The 19,191-nt window shown below is 40.3% G+C and overlaps 1 protein-coding gene across 3 annotated transcripts in view; it reads left to right on the top strand.

The window, feature by feature from the left end:
• Positions 1 to 19,191, top strand: part of LOC117952740 (neuropilin-2-like) — a 98,921-nt gene that overhangs the window by 21,075 nt on the left and 58,655 nt on the right. For all 3 annotated transcript variants that reach the window (XM_034885263.1, XM_034885262.1, XM_034885264.1), the window contains exons 3-6: positions 4,524 to 4,705; positions 13,837 to 14,064; positions 16,418 to 16,573; positions 16,681 to 16,850. In XM_034885263.1, coding sequence (XP_034741154.1) covers positions 4,524 to 4,705; positions 13,837 to 14,064; positions 16,418 to 16,573; positions 16,681 to 16,850 — 736 coding nt within the window. The remainder of the gene's footprint in view (positions 1 to 4,523; positions 4,706 to 13,836; positions 14,065 to 16,417; positions 16,574 to 16,680; positions 16,851 to 19,191) is intronic.

A 19,191-nucleotide genomic window follows, 5' to 3' on the forward strand; every position in this document is an offset into this window, starting at 1 on the left:
CACACACACACACACACACACACACACACAAACTCAGGTAATGATGATAATGTCAGTAGTGTAATTTACAGACGATCCCTGCGGCCCTTGAAGCACACAAGGATATCTCATAAGCTCAAATGTTTCATTCAGCTTTAAGTACACTCCCTCAACCTGTGCTTACAATTCATAACAAATGCATATCCTTTTTTGCAGCTGTAAACCTCCCGTGTTACACATTGGAACCAACTTAGTTTTTTTTTCACAATTTCCTCCTTGTTAACGAGGGAATTTTGGGAAAAGTGTGGGAGAAACAAATTCAGACTTCTTGTCATTTCCTATGGCAACACTCTGATTGGCTACAGTGAAATACATTGGGGGAGAGGGGAGATGATGGGATTAAACAGTTTGTTGAAGCTGTGTACCTCCTACACAGAGACAGATTGGTGGAAACCTCAAACCCTTCTATAGATCCAACTGAGTGCATGGCCACAGGCTCTGTGTGTGTGCATCAATGTGCTTGTGTGTGAGACAGAAAGTGTGTGTGTTTGTGCAGGTCTTTTGCGCGTGCGTGTGTGTGTGTGTGTGTGTGTGTGTGTGTGTGTGGGTGTGTGTGTGTGCTTACTTGGGAGTAGCTGTCTTTCAGGCACTGAGCTGTAGGGAGGGAGGGAGGAAGGGATGGAGGGACACCTGTCTCTGTCTGTCTGTGGGGAGGAGTTGGCAGGGTGAATGCAGTGTCATGTTCTCCTTCTCTGACTATGTCCACACTGTGCTGGCGAGATTTTAAATCTTTTTCTCTTTGTTTTGACACACCTGAAAATAAAGCTTTTTTAGACATCCTAGAGGAATCTGATAAATGCCAGCTTTACATTTTAGTGTGGATGTGGAAAACTGAGCTTTGGAAAAAAGATGTGATATGTGTATAACGCTGCTCAGTCAGTCAGAGGCTATTCGTCCATATAGCTCTGAAAAGTATTGCACTGTAATACATATAGTATGTAATGCACTGTAATACATATTGTATGTGATGCACTGGAATACATATAGGATGTAATCCACTGTAATACATATTGTATGTAATGCACTGTAATACATATTGTATGTAATGCACTGTAATACATATGGTATGCAATGCATTGTAATACATACAGTATGTAATGCACTGTAATATTTATGGTATGAAATGCATTGTAATACATATAGTATGTAATGCACCGTAATACATATAATATAACGCACTGTAATATATTTATATTCCACGTATTTCCAGTCGCTAAACTTATCTTTAATGGCCCCTAACCTTAAAGGTCCCATGGTGTAGAAACTTAGCTTTATGAGTTTTTTTTTAATAAACATGAGTTCCCCCAGCCTGCATATGGGCCCACAGTGGCTAGAAATGGTGATAGGGGTAAACCGAGCCCTGGGTTTCCTGCTCTGACTTTGAAAAAATGAAGGCCGATCTGGAATCTTGCCCCATATGAGGTCATAAGGAGCAATGTTACCTCCCCTTTCTCTTGCTCACCCAGAGCAAGAGAGCGACAAAGGCAAACGAGCAAAGTGGCAGGTGGTCAAGGCCACACCCCCACCCTCCACCTTGCCAATAAGATTGTGATACACAATCTTATTGGTTTTCAAACGGAATAGGATAAAGAAGAAGACATGTTGCCATTATCCCATGTTCATTTTTCAGAAAAACTTGAAAATGTAGCTGTATCTCAAGTATCTATCCACCTCATTCTTCATCTTCACTCTCAGCATTTTTTATAAATGGTTGTTTTAAATTAAAATATTCACAAATTTGAATCTGTCTTTGTTCCCCTGTCTCTGCCACGCATTGGCTCTTGGCCACTGGTTATACGCCTGACAGCACATTACAGAAAGCAAGAGAGGAAAAGGGGACAGAAAGAGATGAAGGAAGAAAAATGAAGGAGTCAAAGAATGAAGGAAAAAAAGACAGCATTGAAAGTGAAACAGTGGAAAGTAATAAGTGAGAGTGAGCCAGGAAAAAGAGGGAAAAGAGATCTTGTCAGGATACAAGTAACCGTTAAACAAAGTTGTCATTTCACAAAAGAGGAGGAGGAAACTGTCACTGGGATGAGGCGTTCTCTTGGGAAAATATGACAGGAACTGCGACATGTACACACACACACACACAGACACACACACACACATGCTCACTGTGCAGTGACAGCTTGCGTCATAGCTGTGGTGTTAGTTCCACGCAAAGCAGACACAAAGCATGATGGGAGAGTAGGAGGTGTATGACCCTTATGTCAGGAGCTTGCTTTCCTGTCGGAAAAATCACACACACACACACACACACACGCACAAACACACACACACACTCTCTTTTTTTGTTTGTGCACAATAAAAATCTTTTTAGGGTAAGTGTGTGTGTGTGCGTGTGTGTGTGTGTGTGTGTGTGTGTGTGTGTGTGTGTGTGTGTTTGAGCTTCTGGGTTCAGGAATACAGTCCACACGCCTGTATCCTAACAAATAATGAAAATCTTAAATGTAGCAGTAGCAACAAACCACCATATGTGATACCTCCATCCGTCTATGGTCGTCCCGTACATGATCTTGCTGTCATAGGTTGAGCCACTGTGGCTGGCTCATTGTATTTATATGAATACAAATCAATGTTATGTAAAGCATAGCCTACCTCTTAAACTGTATAGAACTGGCAAGATACGTTGGGTTCTTTGAGGTCAAGGCATGTTCATTTGATTACTTTAGAGAAATGTAGAATGCTCAATATTGGAGCAATTAGAGGCACTGTGGTCAGATCTGATCGATATGATGGACAGGGATGTGCAAATAAAGTCCAGCCATAAGAGAAACTCAAACTTTATGTCTTCTTTCATATCAAGTGGCTCAAGGAATTTCCTTCCAGGAAGCTATTTTAGAGCCAGGCAGGTGTGTCTTTGGTATCCAGACAAAGAGGCAACACTCCTGCTGTGGGTCTGAGACGGGACATTTGTGGACACAACACATGAAAGAAATGGGAATGAAAATAGATTTCAAGTCAGAACATTTCCTAAAGAATGGTCCTAAACAACCTTTCTGTCTTCGTGTTTGTATTTTAAATTAAATTCAGACTTAAATGTGGCCTACATCTTTCTTGGCTCTTTGTGTGCATGAAAACTACAAAAAACTATAAACAAGTTTGCAGCCCTTGATGTGATGTGACAGGAAAACTGTCCCTTTAATGTCCATTGTTGACACACTCATGAGCATGTGTTTAGTCACTGTGTACTGATGCATCCTTGTTAATTATAATCCATCCATTTCTTCATTCAGTGCCAACATGTTAATGTGAGATATTTCTAAGAAAAGAAGAACCAGGGAAATTCTGAAGTGACCTAAATCCACTGTAAAAAGTGGAAAATGGGAATTTCTCTGAGAGTGGAAGGCCTCCAGGCTGACTTACAAACATTATTGAATTAGACCCGGGCAAAGATATAAACTACAGTAATTTGTTCCATGGTAATCCTTTTCTAGCATCAAAGGCTGTAGGGTGCATCTTTAGTTCAAAAAGCTCTCACACTCTGACTTTGACACGAGTGTAACATAAAGCAAAAGTCACGTGCGGCACAGTTTCTTGTTTCTATCCACTTTCTTGCACAATACGCACAACTTGTTTGGCTCATCATTTCTTCTGAAAGCATTACATTGCATGAAAATAAAATATGTAGAAAATGAGTCAAATTATTTTGAGTTTGAGAATCAGTATTTTGAATTAGAATTTATTAATCTTAATATACAATTAAAAGGGTTTCTAAAATGTCTAAAAACAAGCTGAAAGGGAGCACACATTCACACTTTACTTTTGTCCATATTATAACATAGTTATAGTCCATGACATGGTGCACTGTAGACCATGAAGCACATTGAAGTTAGAGTACACACTCACTTATTGAGTGTATACTTATGGAAGTTAAAAACAAGTTTTTCTTTCTATTTCGCCTCATGCAGGTGGTTCTTTTCCTCCTCCACCATCCGTGAAGTGCCAATGTCTCATGCTGCATTCATTTGAATTGTAAACACCTCTGCTTCTGCTGATAATAACTGCTTTCAGAATACGTCCCTCTAGCCACTGATAGATGCAAACAATTTGCTCATTGCTTCCGTTTTGTAGACAGAGCCGATGTGATGCCTGCCAGATGAAAAAACTAATGAAGAAAGAAGAAACTAATAACATCAGAGGCAAAGCAGCTGCAAAGGCTCTACCAATATCCTCTTCCTCAAATTAAAGTCTTCCCGTCTTCCACAAAGACCTCATCAGTACATTAATTAAATGTCTGTACATCAAGCATGTACAGTATTACGATATTAACACTGTAGGTTATTAATGACCCTCTGGATTTGCATTTCACGGAAAGTGATCTTTACATTCACTGTTTCCACGAGCTGCAAATCTCAGGATAGTAATAAGTAGCGTATAGTAGATTTTGGTTAAGCACAATATATTAGTATGTGTGTATTTATTTATGTATGTATGTAGGAGAGAAGGAATTTAATGATATGTTTTATTGTCTTCTGCAGGTATGACTATGTAGAGATCCATGATGGGAACTCAGAGACGGCTGACCTACTGGGGAAGCACTGCAGCAACATCGCCCCTGCACCGATCATATCGTCAGGGCCCTCAATACACATCAAGTTTGTGTCTGACTACGCCCACCAGGGGGCGGGCTTCTCACTGCGCTACGAAATCTTCAAAACCGGTAAGTGGACGCTACTGATGTTAAGTGTTTTCACCTTTACTTGATCTAATGAGATAATGTTACTTTTGATACAGACAAGGTAAAAGAATCAGGAGAGGAATCACAGGCATAGTTCACCTTTTTGAAATTACAGTCAACTCCCAAAGTTCCTGTGTGAAAATACATACTGTATTATACTGTATATATATCATGGGGAAAACGTGTGTCAAATCAGTAGTACATGTTATGATGTAGATTTATAATAGTGGTGCAGCCGAAAGAAGGCATTTTGGATTTTTATATTTCACTCAACATTGAGATAACTTCAATTCAATTTCAATTCAATTTTATTTATAGTTTCAAATCACAACAAGAGTTATCTCAAGATACTTTACAGATAGAGTAGGTCTAGACCACACTCCAGAATCCACAAGGACCCAACAGGTCTAGTAGTTTCCTACAGAGCAAGCAACAGTGCGACAGTGGCGAGGAAAAACTTCCTTTTAGGCAGAAACCTCGGTCAGACCCAGGCTCATGGTAGGCGGTGTCCGACGACCGGTTGGGATTAGAATTGTAATTGTAATAATGGCCTATTGAAACAAGCAGACACAGATAAACTGTCTGTGTGCAGAGTAATGTTATTTATTTCATTGTTTTGTTACATAGACAGACAGAAGAAAGGAAAAGAAATTGTGGATGACATGCAGCAAAGGTCAGACTTGAACAGTGACTTGAACAGGGAATTCTGTGATGCGCCCATATTCTGCTCATTTACAGGTTCATAATTGTATTTTGAGGTTGTACCAGAATAGGTTTACATGGTTTCATTTTCAAAAATAGACCATTTTGTTGTACCGCTGCAGATCCTGTTTTTACTCTGTGTGTTGGGGTCTCTGTTTTAGCTACAGAGTGAGACATCTCACTTCTACACTATCTTTGTTGGGAGTCTTACATGCGCAGTAGCTAGGTAAGATCACATCAGCTAGATAACTCTTTCTCCAACTTTGGTCAGTCCAAGGCAGGATTAGCTGGGAGACTTCTAAACGAGGACCACTTGTGGAATACCTGCAGATCAGGGACATGGTAGTCATTCTTTTGTAGACAATGGTGAACTAGTGTGTGTTGTAGCAGTGTTTTGCCATTGAGAACGAGCTAGCATGCTACGGTTAGCCACTTTGTCTCGGCTAAGGAAGAAAGCCAAGGAGTTTGTAAGGCAGAGGGCATTCAGAAACTCTATCTCACTCAAAAGCATGGATAGTTGTTTCCCATGTTTGTATGCATGTGGAAGCACCAGAGACACAAAATAACACCCAGAATCCCAGAAAAGGTAATTTTTTCATATTATGGGCACTTTAAACCTTCCGACTCCATGATGCCCCAGTACAGTATGTTACATTGTTATATACCTAAAGTCTATATTTTGATAGTTCAAGTATCACAAGAGTGACATTATCCCTGTAAATGAGCCTCTGACATGGACAGAGTTAACAAAAATGAACAGGATTTTAGAAGGATTGCACCTTTACAAAGGCTATTAGTAACTGTATTACAAGCTACTCATAGAGGACTCAACATGCTTCATTAGGTGACCAAGCATCGTTTATCTCCACGGTGGGAGAGAAAGAGACGAGAGACATAGCAGAGGACCCTTGAGAGCCCTTTAGACTGTCCAGGCGAGACATCTCTCCCCTTCATGGCACTTTTTTTGTGTGTGTGTGTGTGTGTGTGTGTGTGTCTGTCTGACATGGCTCCCCTTCACGCTGCCATGGGTCAGCCAAAGCGAGACCAATTGAGATCAAGGGCGAGTGAGACAGAGGGGCGCATAGTGTCGGCCCCACAGCCATCTTGTCCCGTTCCCCCTGAAAGCATTCCACACATGCCCCCTTAATTGAGTCCTGAGCCCTGTTCCCCTGAGACACACACACACACACACACGCACACATGCACAGAGGGCTGAGGTTACTAACACAACACGTGCGGTTGTTGTGTTTCTCACTTGCTGGTACTAGCCTGTTGGGATTTCTTGTGTGTGTGTGTGTGTGTGTGTGTGTGTGTGTGTTTGTGTGTGTGTGCGTTTTGTGCCTGACACAGTCCACCTGATGGACTTTAAAACAACAAGGGTGTCAGTGTTCACACCCGGCCAGCCTAGGGAGAAAAAGAGAGAGACACAGAAACATAGAGAGAGATTTGTGAACAAATGAATTGATAAAAATATAAAACAGTATCGTAGGAGTTTCATGGAAAGAATTAAGATGAAGTCCCTATGTGTGCAGTTGCTATAGAATATAGAAACAGTAATTCATCGTAAACATTCAGTTCACAATTTCAGGACATTACCATTGTTTATGAAAAAGAGTGAACAAAGTTTAGGAACAAAGGAAAACAATTTTTCTTTTTCTCTTAATATAGAGATTATATGAAAGGTATTGCAAATCCATGGGTAGTACAATGTCCTCTACCCAAAGAAGAGCATGCAGTCCATGACCACATCGGCAGGATGACGGTTACAAATCACTGTTGCATATTTGTTTTATGATGTGACATTATTCTGGTTAAAGTTTGGTTAGCTTTAGGGAAAAGCATCATGGTTTGGGTTAAAATAAGTACTTACTAACTTTGAGGTTACAGAACAATCATAGTCATTTTAAAAAGGAACCCACGTCTGTTGGTTTGAAACTGGAAACTGACAACGGTTTTTGTTTGAAGTGGTTGAAGTCTGATATTTTGTTCCATGCTGCTAGAGGCTGCTGCAGGAATTTGTCACTTGAACAAAGTCAAATGTCATCTGGGGGCATATGCTGAAACGACGATTCTGTAGTTTTTCTTGGTTGGATGGTTTCTATTCAGAGGTAACCCGACCCAGATTTCCATCAACTAGAGAAATGACCTCTGTTTGTAAGGACAGCTGCTTTGGTTGATAAGTTATACAATAGCATATACTGGACTTCCTCCGTTTGTCTGTGTAACTTTGTGTGTGTGGTTGTCTGTAGATGTGTATTTCTGTGCCCAGCCTTCCCTGGCAGTTATAATGGAGCCATTTGGAACACTCAAGCTGTTGCCATACTGCTAACAAGATCTTGTTATCCTGGAAGGTGCAGCAGAACGTCTGGTTACGTGGGTGACTAGATTTTGTGTGTGTCTGTGTCTGTGTGTGTGTGTGTCACAGTAAACTGTCTAAATATGTATCTGTCTGTGCTACCCCTGCACATTCTGTTCTGTTCAACCTGCAAAGTCCCTCATGTATTTCCCCGTCCTCCACTTGCTGGCAAATATACTCTCGCTACTTTAAATATGGGGAAAGTCAACGATGAGAGACCTGTTGAGAAGAGGTTTCAAGTACAGCTGTACTTTTTGTGCTATAATCTTTTTTGTTAATTAAACTTTTTAAACTTTGTTTTCAAAGTTCATTATTTCACCTCTTGGCATTTATTGTTTTATTGGAAATTATCAGTTTCTTTTTGAAAATTAGAAAATGTCTAAGAAAATACAATTTGGGCCGCAAATTACTTTGTGGCACTCATTTGAATTTTCTCCCCATTTTTCTCTTAAATCCATGTTACAGGAAGTATTTTTGGGACAGAAAACACACACTTTTGTACGTATAATGTGTGGGGAAATTATTTTAAACCAAGTTGCTCTTTTTTAACATACCTGGCAATTTTTTTAATAAGAACCCTTTACATCTAAAACGAGTAGCCTTGTTCCATTTTACTAGCGTTGGTAATGGTTTTGCTTTTCTCCTCTTGTTTCCTTCATCCCTTGTTGGAGTATTTAGGGGGCAGGGTTCCACTGGGGGGGGGGTTTTGGAGTGATGAGAGGGTGTGTGTGTGTGTGTGTGTGTGTGTTGGAGGAGATTGTTTCCCACTCTTTGGGTGTCCTAAAAACTGGACTCCTCAAATATTTTAGTCTAATCAGTCTGGAAAACAGGCACACATACTGTATACAGAAAACCATTTACCATGCAACATGTAACTAAAACACCAATCCATTGATGGGTTTTTGTCCATTTCACATTTGCAGAACATATAATACACACATACTGTATACAGCTTGGAAACATGGACATATACCGCATTGATACTAACATACACACAAACACAGATATGTAACAGACATCAAATCTAAAGACTTGGACTAACAAAAAAATATTTATAATAACACCAAAAAGAAAAAATCCCATTAACATGCCACACTTGTTTTTGTTTACAGCTCTGTCACTATGGATACTGTAGTAAAATTCCAGCCAATAGGAACACAGTCAGTAGAATATGGCAACCAATCAAAATTAACTGTCTAGGCACCGTGCCCCCAGCTGTTATTGTGACCCAGAACTCTCCAGACACACACACACACACACACACACACACACATGAATGCACTGATGCTGGCTGGACGGTTACTCATGAATGCAGGGCAGCTTGCATGTCTGCACGCAAATGTTCACACACGAGGTGGACTGTATCAGGCACAAAACGCACACACACACACGCTATTTTTGTCACTTATGAGCACATTTGATCTACTTACATCTATTCCCTGGACACATATCCTAAACCACAACCTAACCACAACTTTTAAACTTACCTTGACCAAAAACCAAATCTTTACCTTATTTTGACATTGACCTTGTTGGGAATAGCCTTTGACCTATATGATAAGTAAGTTTCGATATTGGAACAGATTTCTGTGAGTAACACAAACACACACAGACACACACTCCCCAGGCGGTGTAATGTGGAAGCTATCGTGACAATCCTTCCAATAACTGCTGTTGTTTACATTCTACCAAATACCTTTAGGCACTTCCTCGCTGCCTCTGTCCGACTACCTATCACGGCAGTTTATTATCCCGTTTAACCAATCAGACTGCTCGCCCCACCTTCCTCTGGCTTTCATTAATGAAAGTGGATCCAGATCCGACCAAAAGAGGAAAGGTGCTCTGCGGTAGGGCTAAAGTAACAAATGCACAATAAACTTAAACCTTTCCTTGTTCTGCTGTGCAGCATATTGTGTGTTTTTGTTTATAGGATATTTTTCCTTCTGCCACCTACTGATGGAGATGTTATAATTGGAATAATGTGACAGAGGAATGCAGAATGTTTCTTTGTGTTTACTCTTTCTCTAAGATTTGTTTAAATTGTTTTGTTTTTTAATATTAGAATACCGCAGTTTGAGTTTTGGCAGACTGAGTGTTACAAGATATCAAACTCAAAAAATAAATCGAAAATATTTGACTGATTTACATAATCAAAGCAATGCTGTTAGTGCTTTTAGCAACTTGCATAGGGACAGCTTAAGGTTGGTTGTCTTGTGACAGTTTGATTTCACATATCAGCGGTAATGTGGTTAAATTGGGAGTTTATTGTGGAGGAAACCCCTGCTGTGAATCATTGACAGAAGCTGATATGTAATGTCAGAGGAGCTTCACCAACACGAGCCTCCAACTATAATGACACCGAGGTAGAATCTAACCACACATATGGAAAAACCAAGCTGTGGTTTTTTTGCAGCAACCATTGAGCTGTGTGTGGGCCTGCGGTGTCTGTCTGTCTGTCAACTAATAGTCCATTGGCATAAAAGACAGTATGAATGATAGTAGATGTCTGCATGGCATCTAACCAGACACACAAACATAATCACACACACTCACACACACACACACACACACACACTGACAGACCTTGTACTGTCTCCCTGAGATCAGTGAGCCATGAGCACCAAGCCAGATCTACCCAGCAACCCACACACACACTTCCTTGCCCCTTTTTTTCACACTCATCTAATTCAAACAGATGGGAAGTGAGGAGAAGAATAGGAAAATGAGATAGTATTAGGAAAGGGAACAATGGAGCTTTTGAAGATGAAAAGATGCATGGAATGAGGGGAAAAAAGAACAGCAGGAGAGAGAAGGGTAAGAAAGATCCAGATAGAAAAGGAGAGAAGAGGGGGGATACACAATTTTAAATAAGGAAGGAGAAATAAATGAGGAGAGAAGTAGAGCGGGTAATAATTCATAGAAAACAGACAGATGCACAAACAGATTTTGTACAAAGGGTGACTACAAGCAGTTTGAATATTTAAAATAATGTAATACATTCATTTTTAGGTTTTAGTTTACTTGTGTTTAAATGAGACTTGAATGTGGAGAAGGAACAGACCAGAAGAGAAACACAGGAGAAAGGAGGGCACAAGTGTTTTTGCGATGTTCATGAACATGAAGTAATGAGAAGGGTATAAAACTGCTGCCGGCAACAGAACTTGTCAGGCATTCACTATATACACACACACACACACACACACACACATGGTCATAACCGCGCAGGCTGGTGCTATCCAGCCACTGACTATGCAGGGGGCCAGACGTAAGGGGAACCCCGTGAGAGACAGTGTCTGTGTGCGCGTGACTGTGTGTTTGCTTGTGTCTGAGATCCATGCATGAGGGGCAAGGTCAGGATAACAAGCAATTTAGACTGGAAAGTAGGACAGAAAAACAGATATACAAACAAGGATATATCAGGACAAACAGACAAAATCCTTCGCACTCAAAAATAGATGGTTGCATTGGAAAACAGATGAGGACACAGATGTATGGCAGGCATTCAGCCTGTTGTTTGTTGTATTTTAATTTCTGCAATTGTTACCATACTATAAACACCAATGACTTTGATTTTGGCATGCATGTTCCTAGACTGCTGCTGTGCAGGATCAGTAAAATTACAAAATTTGCTCATTATTTAAAATAAAAGTAAAAGGAAATGCCATACAGTAAAAACAAAATAGTTTACATTGACAAAAGTTTGTTTTATCATGAATGTCCCAGACGTATAAATAAATACTAAAATAAAGAAAATTAAAAAGTGCATGGACTCACACAGACATATGCAGACATTCTGCCTGCTTCCAACAACATATTTCAGGCTGCTAACTGACTGACTGAGTCCGTACATATCCTGGTGTAACAACCTATTTTCCACTGAGATCTCCAGCAAAACTAGCCATTTTAGTTGTGGAGCCAGTTCCTTATTAACAGCACTAAAAGCCCATTACATTAACTCATAATACTTTAAGTAAGAAAAAATACATTCAAAGTCTAAAAAGACTTTTGATTGCAGTTATAAGCACAAAGTGAAAGCTTTTATGCAGGCAGTGCAGCTGTAGACAGGTTGTTGCATATACAGTAACTGTACATGGACACACTCACACATGTTTAATGCACTTTCCATGCCAGACTACACACACACTCTTAATGTGTTCTTACTTTCTCTTCATTTACTCATGCAAGCACGCAAGCACAATAGCAGACACCCAAACACACTGGAGAGAAATGGGTTACTATAAGAGGCTTAGACTTTGTCTGTGTCTGTGTGTGTGTTTTTGTGTGTGTGTGTTTGTGTTTGGTCATACATGGCTGTGTGGACTGGAATAATGGTTCAGTTCCATCCACTCCAAAGTGTTTGTGTGTCTGTGAGTGTGTGTGTACGATGATATCTAAAGCTTCTCATAACTGTTAGACCACCCAACCATGATACTGTCAACAGATTCTACATCGTTTTTTTCTTTGTTACTATCTCTCCTTGCTCAATTTAATTTCCCACTGGTTTTCTTCTCTCTTGGTACTGGTAGGGATACAGCGTATTGCTCAACAGCACACAGTAAATGCCTTTTTCTGTTAGGGTTAGCACTGAGATGGCACTAAGTATGTTGCACTCTGGCTTGTGCTCTGCTGTATCTTTGTCTTTGAAACAGTATTAAACGGTTAGAGTTTTAACACTTCAAGAGCCTGCTCGGCAAAATGTTATATTACGGTTTTAAGGTTCATATCAATAATCTAAATGGCTATTTTAAAGTTACATCACTCTTTGCACATTTGGATATTGATTTTCCCCACACAAGATTCACCTGTACATAAAACTACCTTTCCTTCAACACACAAGTTCAGACTACAGCAGCCCAAACTGTACTCTAAATACGAATACATGTTTCCAAAATATCACATAAACAGCATTTAAAGTATATGAAGTGTCAGAGATAATTTCACATAGGCAAGGAAAGCATCGCATCTGAGTGCACTGGGTAATAATGTTCGAATATTTAATGCGGCCTGTTATTAATATGTACTACATTACACAGGCTTATGCATTGTCAATGCCACTATAAGTATGTGGTTGTACATGTTCAACCATTGGAGGGACTACTAACACTGGCCTTGTAGGGACCTCCACCAGGGCGGCGGCGCATTGCAGCAACTTTGTTTACATTCATTTTACACCACGAGCACACGAGAACTTTGTAATTAAACACTAACAAGCGTTGCTAGTGAAGCAGCTCTGTTGGCTAACAGCTAGCACGACATCACGTTAGAAAGCACAGCTGAAACGATTTGTCATAAACTGTCAAGCTAGTTAAGCTAGCTAGCTAGTAGGTAACAGTAGTGTTAGCCACGATGCTAACGAAATTTATAACTAAGGCAAACTAAGGCACTACTATTTTAGTGAATTTTAAGCAACTGTTTCTTGTAGATTGTCACGTTACTGCGAACTATTAGAAGCTAACTCTGACGGCTGTAGTGCAGGTAAAATAAACTTTAACGCTAGCTGTCTCCTTGAAGCCCCCAGCTAAGCTAACGTTAGTTACTATAACTCGTTACGTATTTAGTTAGGATTAAGAAACAAGAACCATCTAACTAATGTTAACATAAGCAATTTGGCTTTGAAAATGTTGATTTTTAAGTTATGTTAAAACTTCTTCCGATTTCCAGCCGTATAGCCTGTCACCCTCCCTGTACTAACATTACTCGGTTCGTAGCTAATGTCATTAGACCTTACTATGCCTTGGTTTTCTCACTCCCGCTAACTTTATGTTCATAAGACGTTATATGAGTGACAAGGCCAATGCAAGAAGAGGAAGATTAGCTAACGCTAGCCAACATATTTATAAGCAAAAAGTCACAACATGTTGTAAAGTCATCATTCCTCTAGTATTGCTTGTTTTTACAATTTACAATTTTACAATTTTTTTTTACAACTTTTGTTATGCGTTCCAACAGCCCTAATATGTGCACTGTCCGTATTGTCAAAATGCTGTGATACATGTTCTATTCAATAGATTATACGTCTCTTAATTTACATTTTGTGTCTGTGTCTTCATCCCAGGATCAGACTGTTCCCGGAACTTCACCAGTCCCTCGGGTCTCATTGAATCGCCGGGCTACCCCGACAAATACCCTCACAACCTGGAGTGCTCCTTCATCATCATTGTCCCTCCCAGCATGGATGTGACCCTCACCTTCCTCACCTTTGACCTGGAGAATGACCCCCTGCCGGGTGGAGAGGGAGACTGCAAGTACGACTGGCTGGAAGTGTGGGACGGGCTCCCAGGAGGTGAGACATTGATCAACTGGATGTGTTTATGCATCAGGATCATCACATGCCAATGGCAGTGATGCTGTTGGTTGAGTTTTGATGGACATGTTAAACAATTATTTAACCCTTTCACGAGTCAATACACAGAGCAAAGTTAACATTGTGTGTACTCTATTCGGCCTTGCCTACATCATTATTGACTGAGGAGGAGTAGCACCTATTTTAGTAGCTCTATGCGTTGGTAGATGAAAGCTCGGCTTGCAGGCAGAATGTTCAGCTGTGGAGAAACAACATAACGTTTATGGGGAAAATAAAATAGGAGTTGCTGAGAGGAGGGAGAAAAGGTGAGAGGAAGAATGGTAGAGGGCTAAGATATTTCTGGTCTAGCTGCGAGAAGGACTGGAAGAGTTTGGAGGGACAAATCTAAGGCCTTCGATCTAGTTTCAAGAGATGGAAGAGGTAGAAAGGAAAATAATAGCCGTGGAAGGGCAAGGGAAAGGCCCTCCACTGCTGGGAAGACTGGCACAAGGGAAGAAGAAGCTTAGAAGAATAGATGAAGGCCAGAAGAGCTCTGGTCTGCCTTCAAGACGAGCACAGGGAGAAAAGAGACCGGGATGGGTTATGAAGGGAGTTCAGCAAGTTTGTATGGAAGTGGAAGTAAGATTCTTCTCAGAAAATGAACATTTTCTGTATTATATACTATTTATACATTTTTTTTGTTTTGATCATTTAGGTTGGTATGTGATACTTATTATTTCCGTGCCGTTTTTTGTTTTACAAATTGAACAATTTGACAGGGGACAATTTCAGTTGCTTAATTCCCAAATCAAGGTGCACGGGACATATCCAGCAAAGAATAAAGACACCATTTACAGCAATGAAGAGCAAACAATAGCGCTTTTCTTCTTATGAATAACTGCAAATATGAATTTAGCCTGAGGAGGGAAGAAAAGTCAGATGGTACTGTACAAAAAAAGAGGGTGGTTAAATGATGAAAAGCCACAACATCTTTTCCTCATGAAAAATAAAAGCCAAGAGAGGTTAAACAAAATTGAAAGAAAAAAACTATTTATAAATGACCAGAAAGGCAAGAAGAGAGGGATGGAAGAGAACGAGAGGATGAAAGGCTCATGCTCTGAGAAATGAAGAGAGGCTAAAAGAGGGATATCAGGATGAAAGTAAATAAAGCAAAGTGAAATGAAGTGGAAGGGAGAAGTAGAAAGGGAAGGAAATACACAGGATGAGGTTTAGATTTAGAGGTGAAGGACCAAGTTTCAACCTTTGCAAGCGTGTCGAGTCCTGAGCCGGAAGAGAGGGCAAGAAAAAAAGCCCCAGGGGAAAGATAATTGTAAATACATTGTTTGTTTCTTGTAAGGCTAAAGGTTGAAATATCTGTTCATTCAAAGGAAAGGGAGAAGAGGAACAGATAATAAATAACCAGACACGCCAGTTGTAACTTGATTAGAGTGAGTGCAAGAAACTAATTAAGTTAGTTAAGTAATAACTAACATGCTAATTATTAAATCCTCAAAGAATTAATATTACATTTTGTGGACCAGAATTTTATGCAACGGGGTAATGTATTTATAGAATATCTTGGTGGATTTGAGACTTCTCTTCTTCTCTTCTCTTCTCTTTGTGCCTTTTTCCTCACTACTATTAAGAAAAGAGTTATTAACGTTATTTGCTCAAATTCCCTATTTCATATTTCCACCCATTCCAAAAGGGAAGAAAAAAATCAATTGCACTGATCGATTTGCAGCTATTTTCTTTCTCTTCCTCCTACACAAGCCTCTTTGTATGTGTACAGTATCTGTATGTGTGAGAGAGAAGTCAGGGATGAATCTACTATCTGTACTCCCACTCCTTCTCACACACACACACACACACACACACCCACCCCAGGGCTCTAAATCCATCCTCTGTTTGTGTTGACATATACAAGTTGTGGTATTAGAGAAGAGGACAGTAGAGGAATCACTTAGATCCATGGATGCACACACACTTAAACTATATATAGTACACATTGTAAAACCTTGTCCAGTCCAGAGATAGAGTTGATAGATGAAGGGAGGAGAGGTGATGACATGTGAGGGTGGAGTGATGAGCAGATGTCAGTGGTGGACGGAGTAATAGAGATAACAGAAGACATTTTAAAAAGTGCCGGAAGCAAAGGACAAAGCCAAAAGGGATTAAGTGATAAAGGCATTTATAAAGGAATAAAAAAAAGAACAAACCACATTTACACCTGGATGAGTGAGAATATTCTAACGTCATGTTAGAGCATCATGAGTAATACAGATAAACCAGCAAATGATGGTGAATTTTAACACACTGAATGCTAATCCAATACATGTTGTCCAATCGACAGTCGGCCCTCTGATTGGTCGATACTGTGGGACCAGAGTGCCTCCTGAGATCCAATCATCTACCGGGATTCTCTCTCTGGCCTTCCACACTGACATGGCTGTGGCTAAAGATGGCTTCTCCGCTCGATACAACATGACTCACAAGGAAGTCAGTGAGAGTAAGTTAAATTTTTTTTTTACTGCGTTTTTTACATTTTCTTTTAATAAAATAAATGCTCAAGTATTGGTCTAAATGTCTTCCTCTCCTGCTTTTGCCCACTTGTAGCTTTCCACTGTAGTAATGCATTCGGACTGGAGTCAGGAAAGATCACAGATGACCAGATCACAGCCTCGTCGAGTTTCTACGATGAACACTGGCTGCCACGACAGGCCCGACTCAATTACCATGACAACGGATGGACACCCAATGAAGACAGCAACAGGGAGTACATACAGGTACGGGTGCTTTGGAGAACTGGAGATGTGGTAAAAGCAAAGTAGGATTAAAAACTTTCATTCCAAATGACTCTAGTGACAGATGTTAGTATGGGTCCATTGATTAGGGTGTCACACCAAAGTTTTAGAGTTGAAATCCATGACATTTGCAATCACTCGCATGCTATGGCCAATATAAAACTGAACAGTACACCTAAGAATGAACAGATGTACATGTAAGAAGTTTAACCGATCTCCTCATCTCTGTTAATGACCTGATGTCACACCTACTGCTCACAAGGTGAGGTACACCCATGCCTAAGAATACGTTATGAAGGAAACTTAATGCTGTTACCATAGTAAGTATATAATGTTACCATATTTAACAAGTCACACAAATGTTGATACTGAATGTATTAGTAAAATAACAACAAAAAACTAATTAGTAATATATAAAACGTTCTTAGGGGTTTCTTCTTTTTCATCAGAATGTGACACAAATCCAAAATCCCACTCCTGAAATACAGAATCTTGTTCTTGAAAAAGTTTACTCTGTCTAAACTAAAAACAGATTGCACTCCTATTTTAATAGCATCTTTTTTCTTGCGTTGACATGTCACACATAATAACTCCAGCATAGCTATATTTGTGTCAGCATTTGTGTATGTGCATGTGTGTGTGCGTGTGCATCCGTGTGTGTGTGTGTGGGAGAGCGAGTGAGTGAGAAAGAGTAAGTGGGAGGTGTAGTGATATCAAGGTTTAGCAGCTAGATGCCTGGGTGAGGCATTGTTTCCCGTATTTTATCACAGTGCCAACTTCCTGCCATCCCTGTGCCAAGCGTGAGTTATGAGGCTGTCTGGGTGGGAGGGGAAAGGGAGTGTGAGGTTCACTCACCCCTCAGACAGAAATGAATTCAAACCAGCCTGCAAGGCTCTCTTCAGTTAGACGCCTTCTATAAACAACAGATTATCTTGTTGGGTGTCACCCTCCTGTAGCCTTGCAAAGACTTCCCACAGGTTTGACTTTACTCGTTGTCGACAAACTTTTTTGGAAATAGGCATAATGTCATGTTATATGTAAATAGTCAATGTTACCAGATGGAACCCTTCCTGTACCCGATGTCGGGTGCAGTCTTCTCTATTTTGTAGAATTTTAAAAGCAAGTTTCCAGAACCAGAAATTATTACCATTGTCTTTTGCCAACTGGTCAGGTTGCCAGCTGCTTGACTCTCACAGTTCCTGGCCAAAATCTAATAAAAACAGGAATTAGGCTTTCTTTTTTGCGGCTAGCTTTTCCTTCCTCTCAAAAGCCTGTGATTAGACAACCCAAGATGGGATCCTTCTAAGCAATGATCACACAAGTGAAAATGTGGCCAGTGAGGGATCAGTGTTTTGCCCGAGGAGACAGGAACCAGGCAAGCACCTCATCTATTCATTTGTAAGAACAGTATAACAATCGCAGACAGAATAGAAGCGGTAGTTTCTGATTGTCAGAGCTCTACTGAGGCCAAACTATAGGCCAGCAAACACAGGAAGGGACTGTGGCCAAGAGGCAGCAAGAGTCCAAGGTTCCATCAGTCTCACACTTCCTTCCTGTTTCACCTCAACTGCAGCTGACAGCTCACACTCTCAGGCCCCCTCTCAAAAATGAGCAAACATTCAAGAATTTGCTTGACAGGAATCGCTAAAAAAAACTCTCCATATTTTTTCAGGACTTTTTTTCTGACTATCAGATTGTCTACACTGTAAGAAATAAATCTGTAGAAAAATGGACAATGTCCCAGCAGAAAAATACCAGTACCTTACGCTTCTGATGATCCAAATTGGGAAAATTCTCAAAATGTAAAGTCTATCCTCTGTACCTTTAACAGACATTTCCGTTAATCGAAAATTCAAAATACAGAAAACACCTGTGAAAAATCATTACAGAAAATTCCTTCCTATTAAAACTTTTTAAAAAGTGAATATACTCTGCTCAGTCCCTGGAAAGACCCCTGATTCTGATTGTATTGTTCGTGACACGTTCAATCTTTGCATGAAATTGTCTGGACAGTCGGCTGGAAATGAAGCTTCTACTTCTTTCATGTTGTCTCTCTGTCTCTCTCTGGTCACCGGTGTTGTGGTGGGGTCGCTGCGTTCAACAGAGGCTCTCAGCTGTTCCTCTGTGTTAACACCTAGCAGAGAGCAAGGCTCCTGCGTGTGTGTGTTTGTGTGTGTGTGTGTTTATGCCTATATGTGTGTTTGCAACTTCATGTCTTGACAAGCAGCTGTCATAAATGCCAACATGCCTCTCCTTCTCGCATCTTGCACCCCCTGGTCTCTCATAACTGTGTGTGTGTGTGTGTGTGTGTGTGTGTGTGTGT

This window comes from Etheostoma cragini, chromosome 11, assembly GCF_013103735.1.
Source record: "Etheostoma cragini isolate CJK2018 chromosome 11, CSU_Ecrag_1.0, whole genome shotgun sequence".
NCBI classification, from domain to species: Eukaryota; Metazoa; Chordata; class Actinopteri; order Perciformes; family Percidae; genus Etheostoma; species Etheostoma cragini.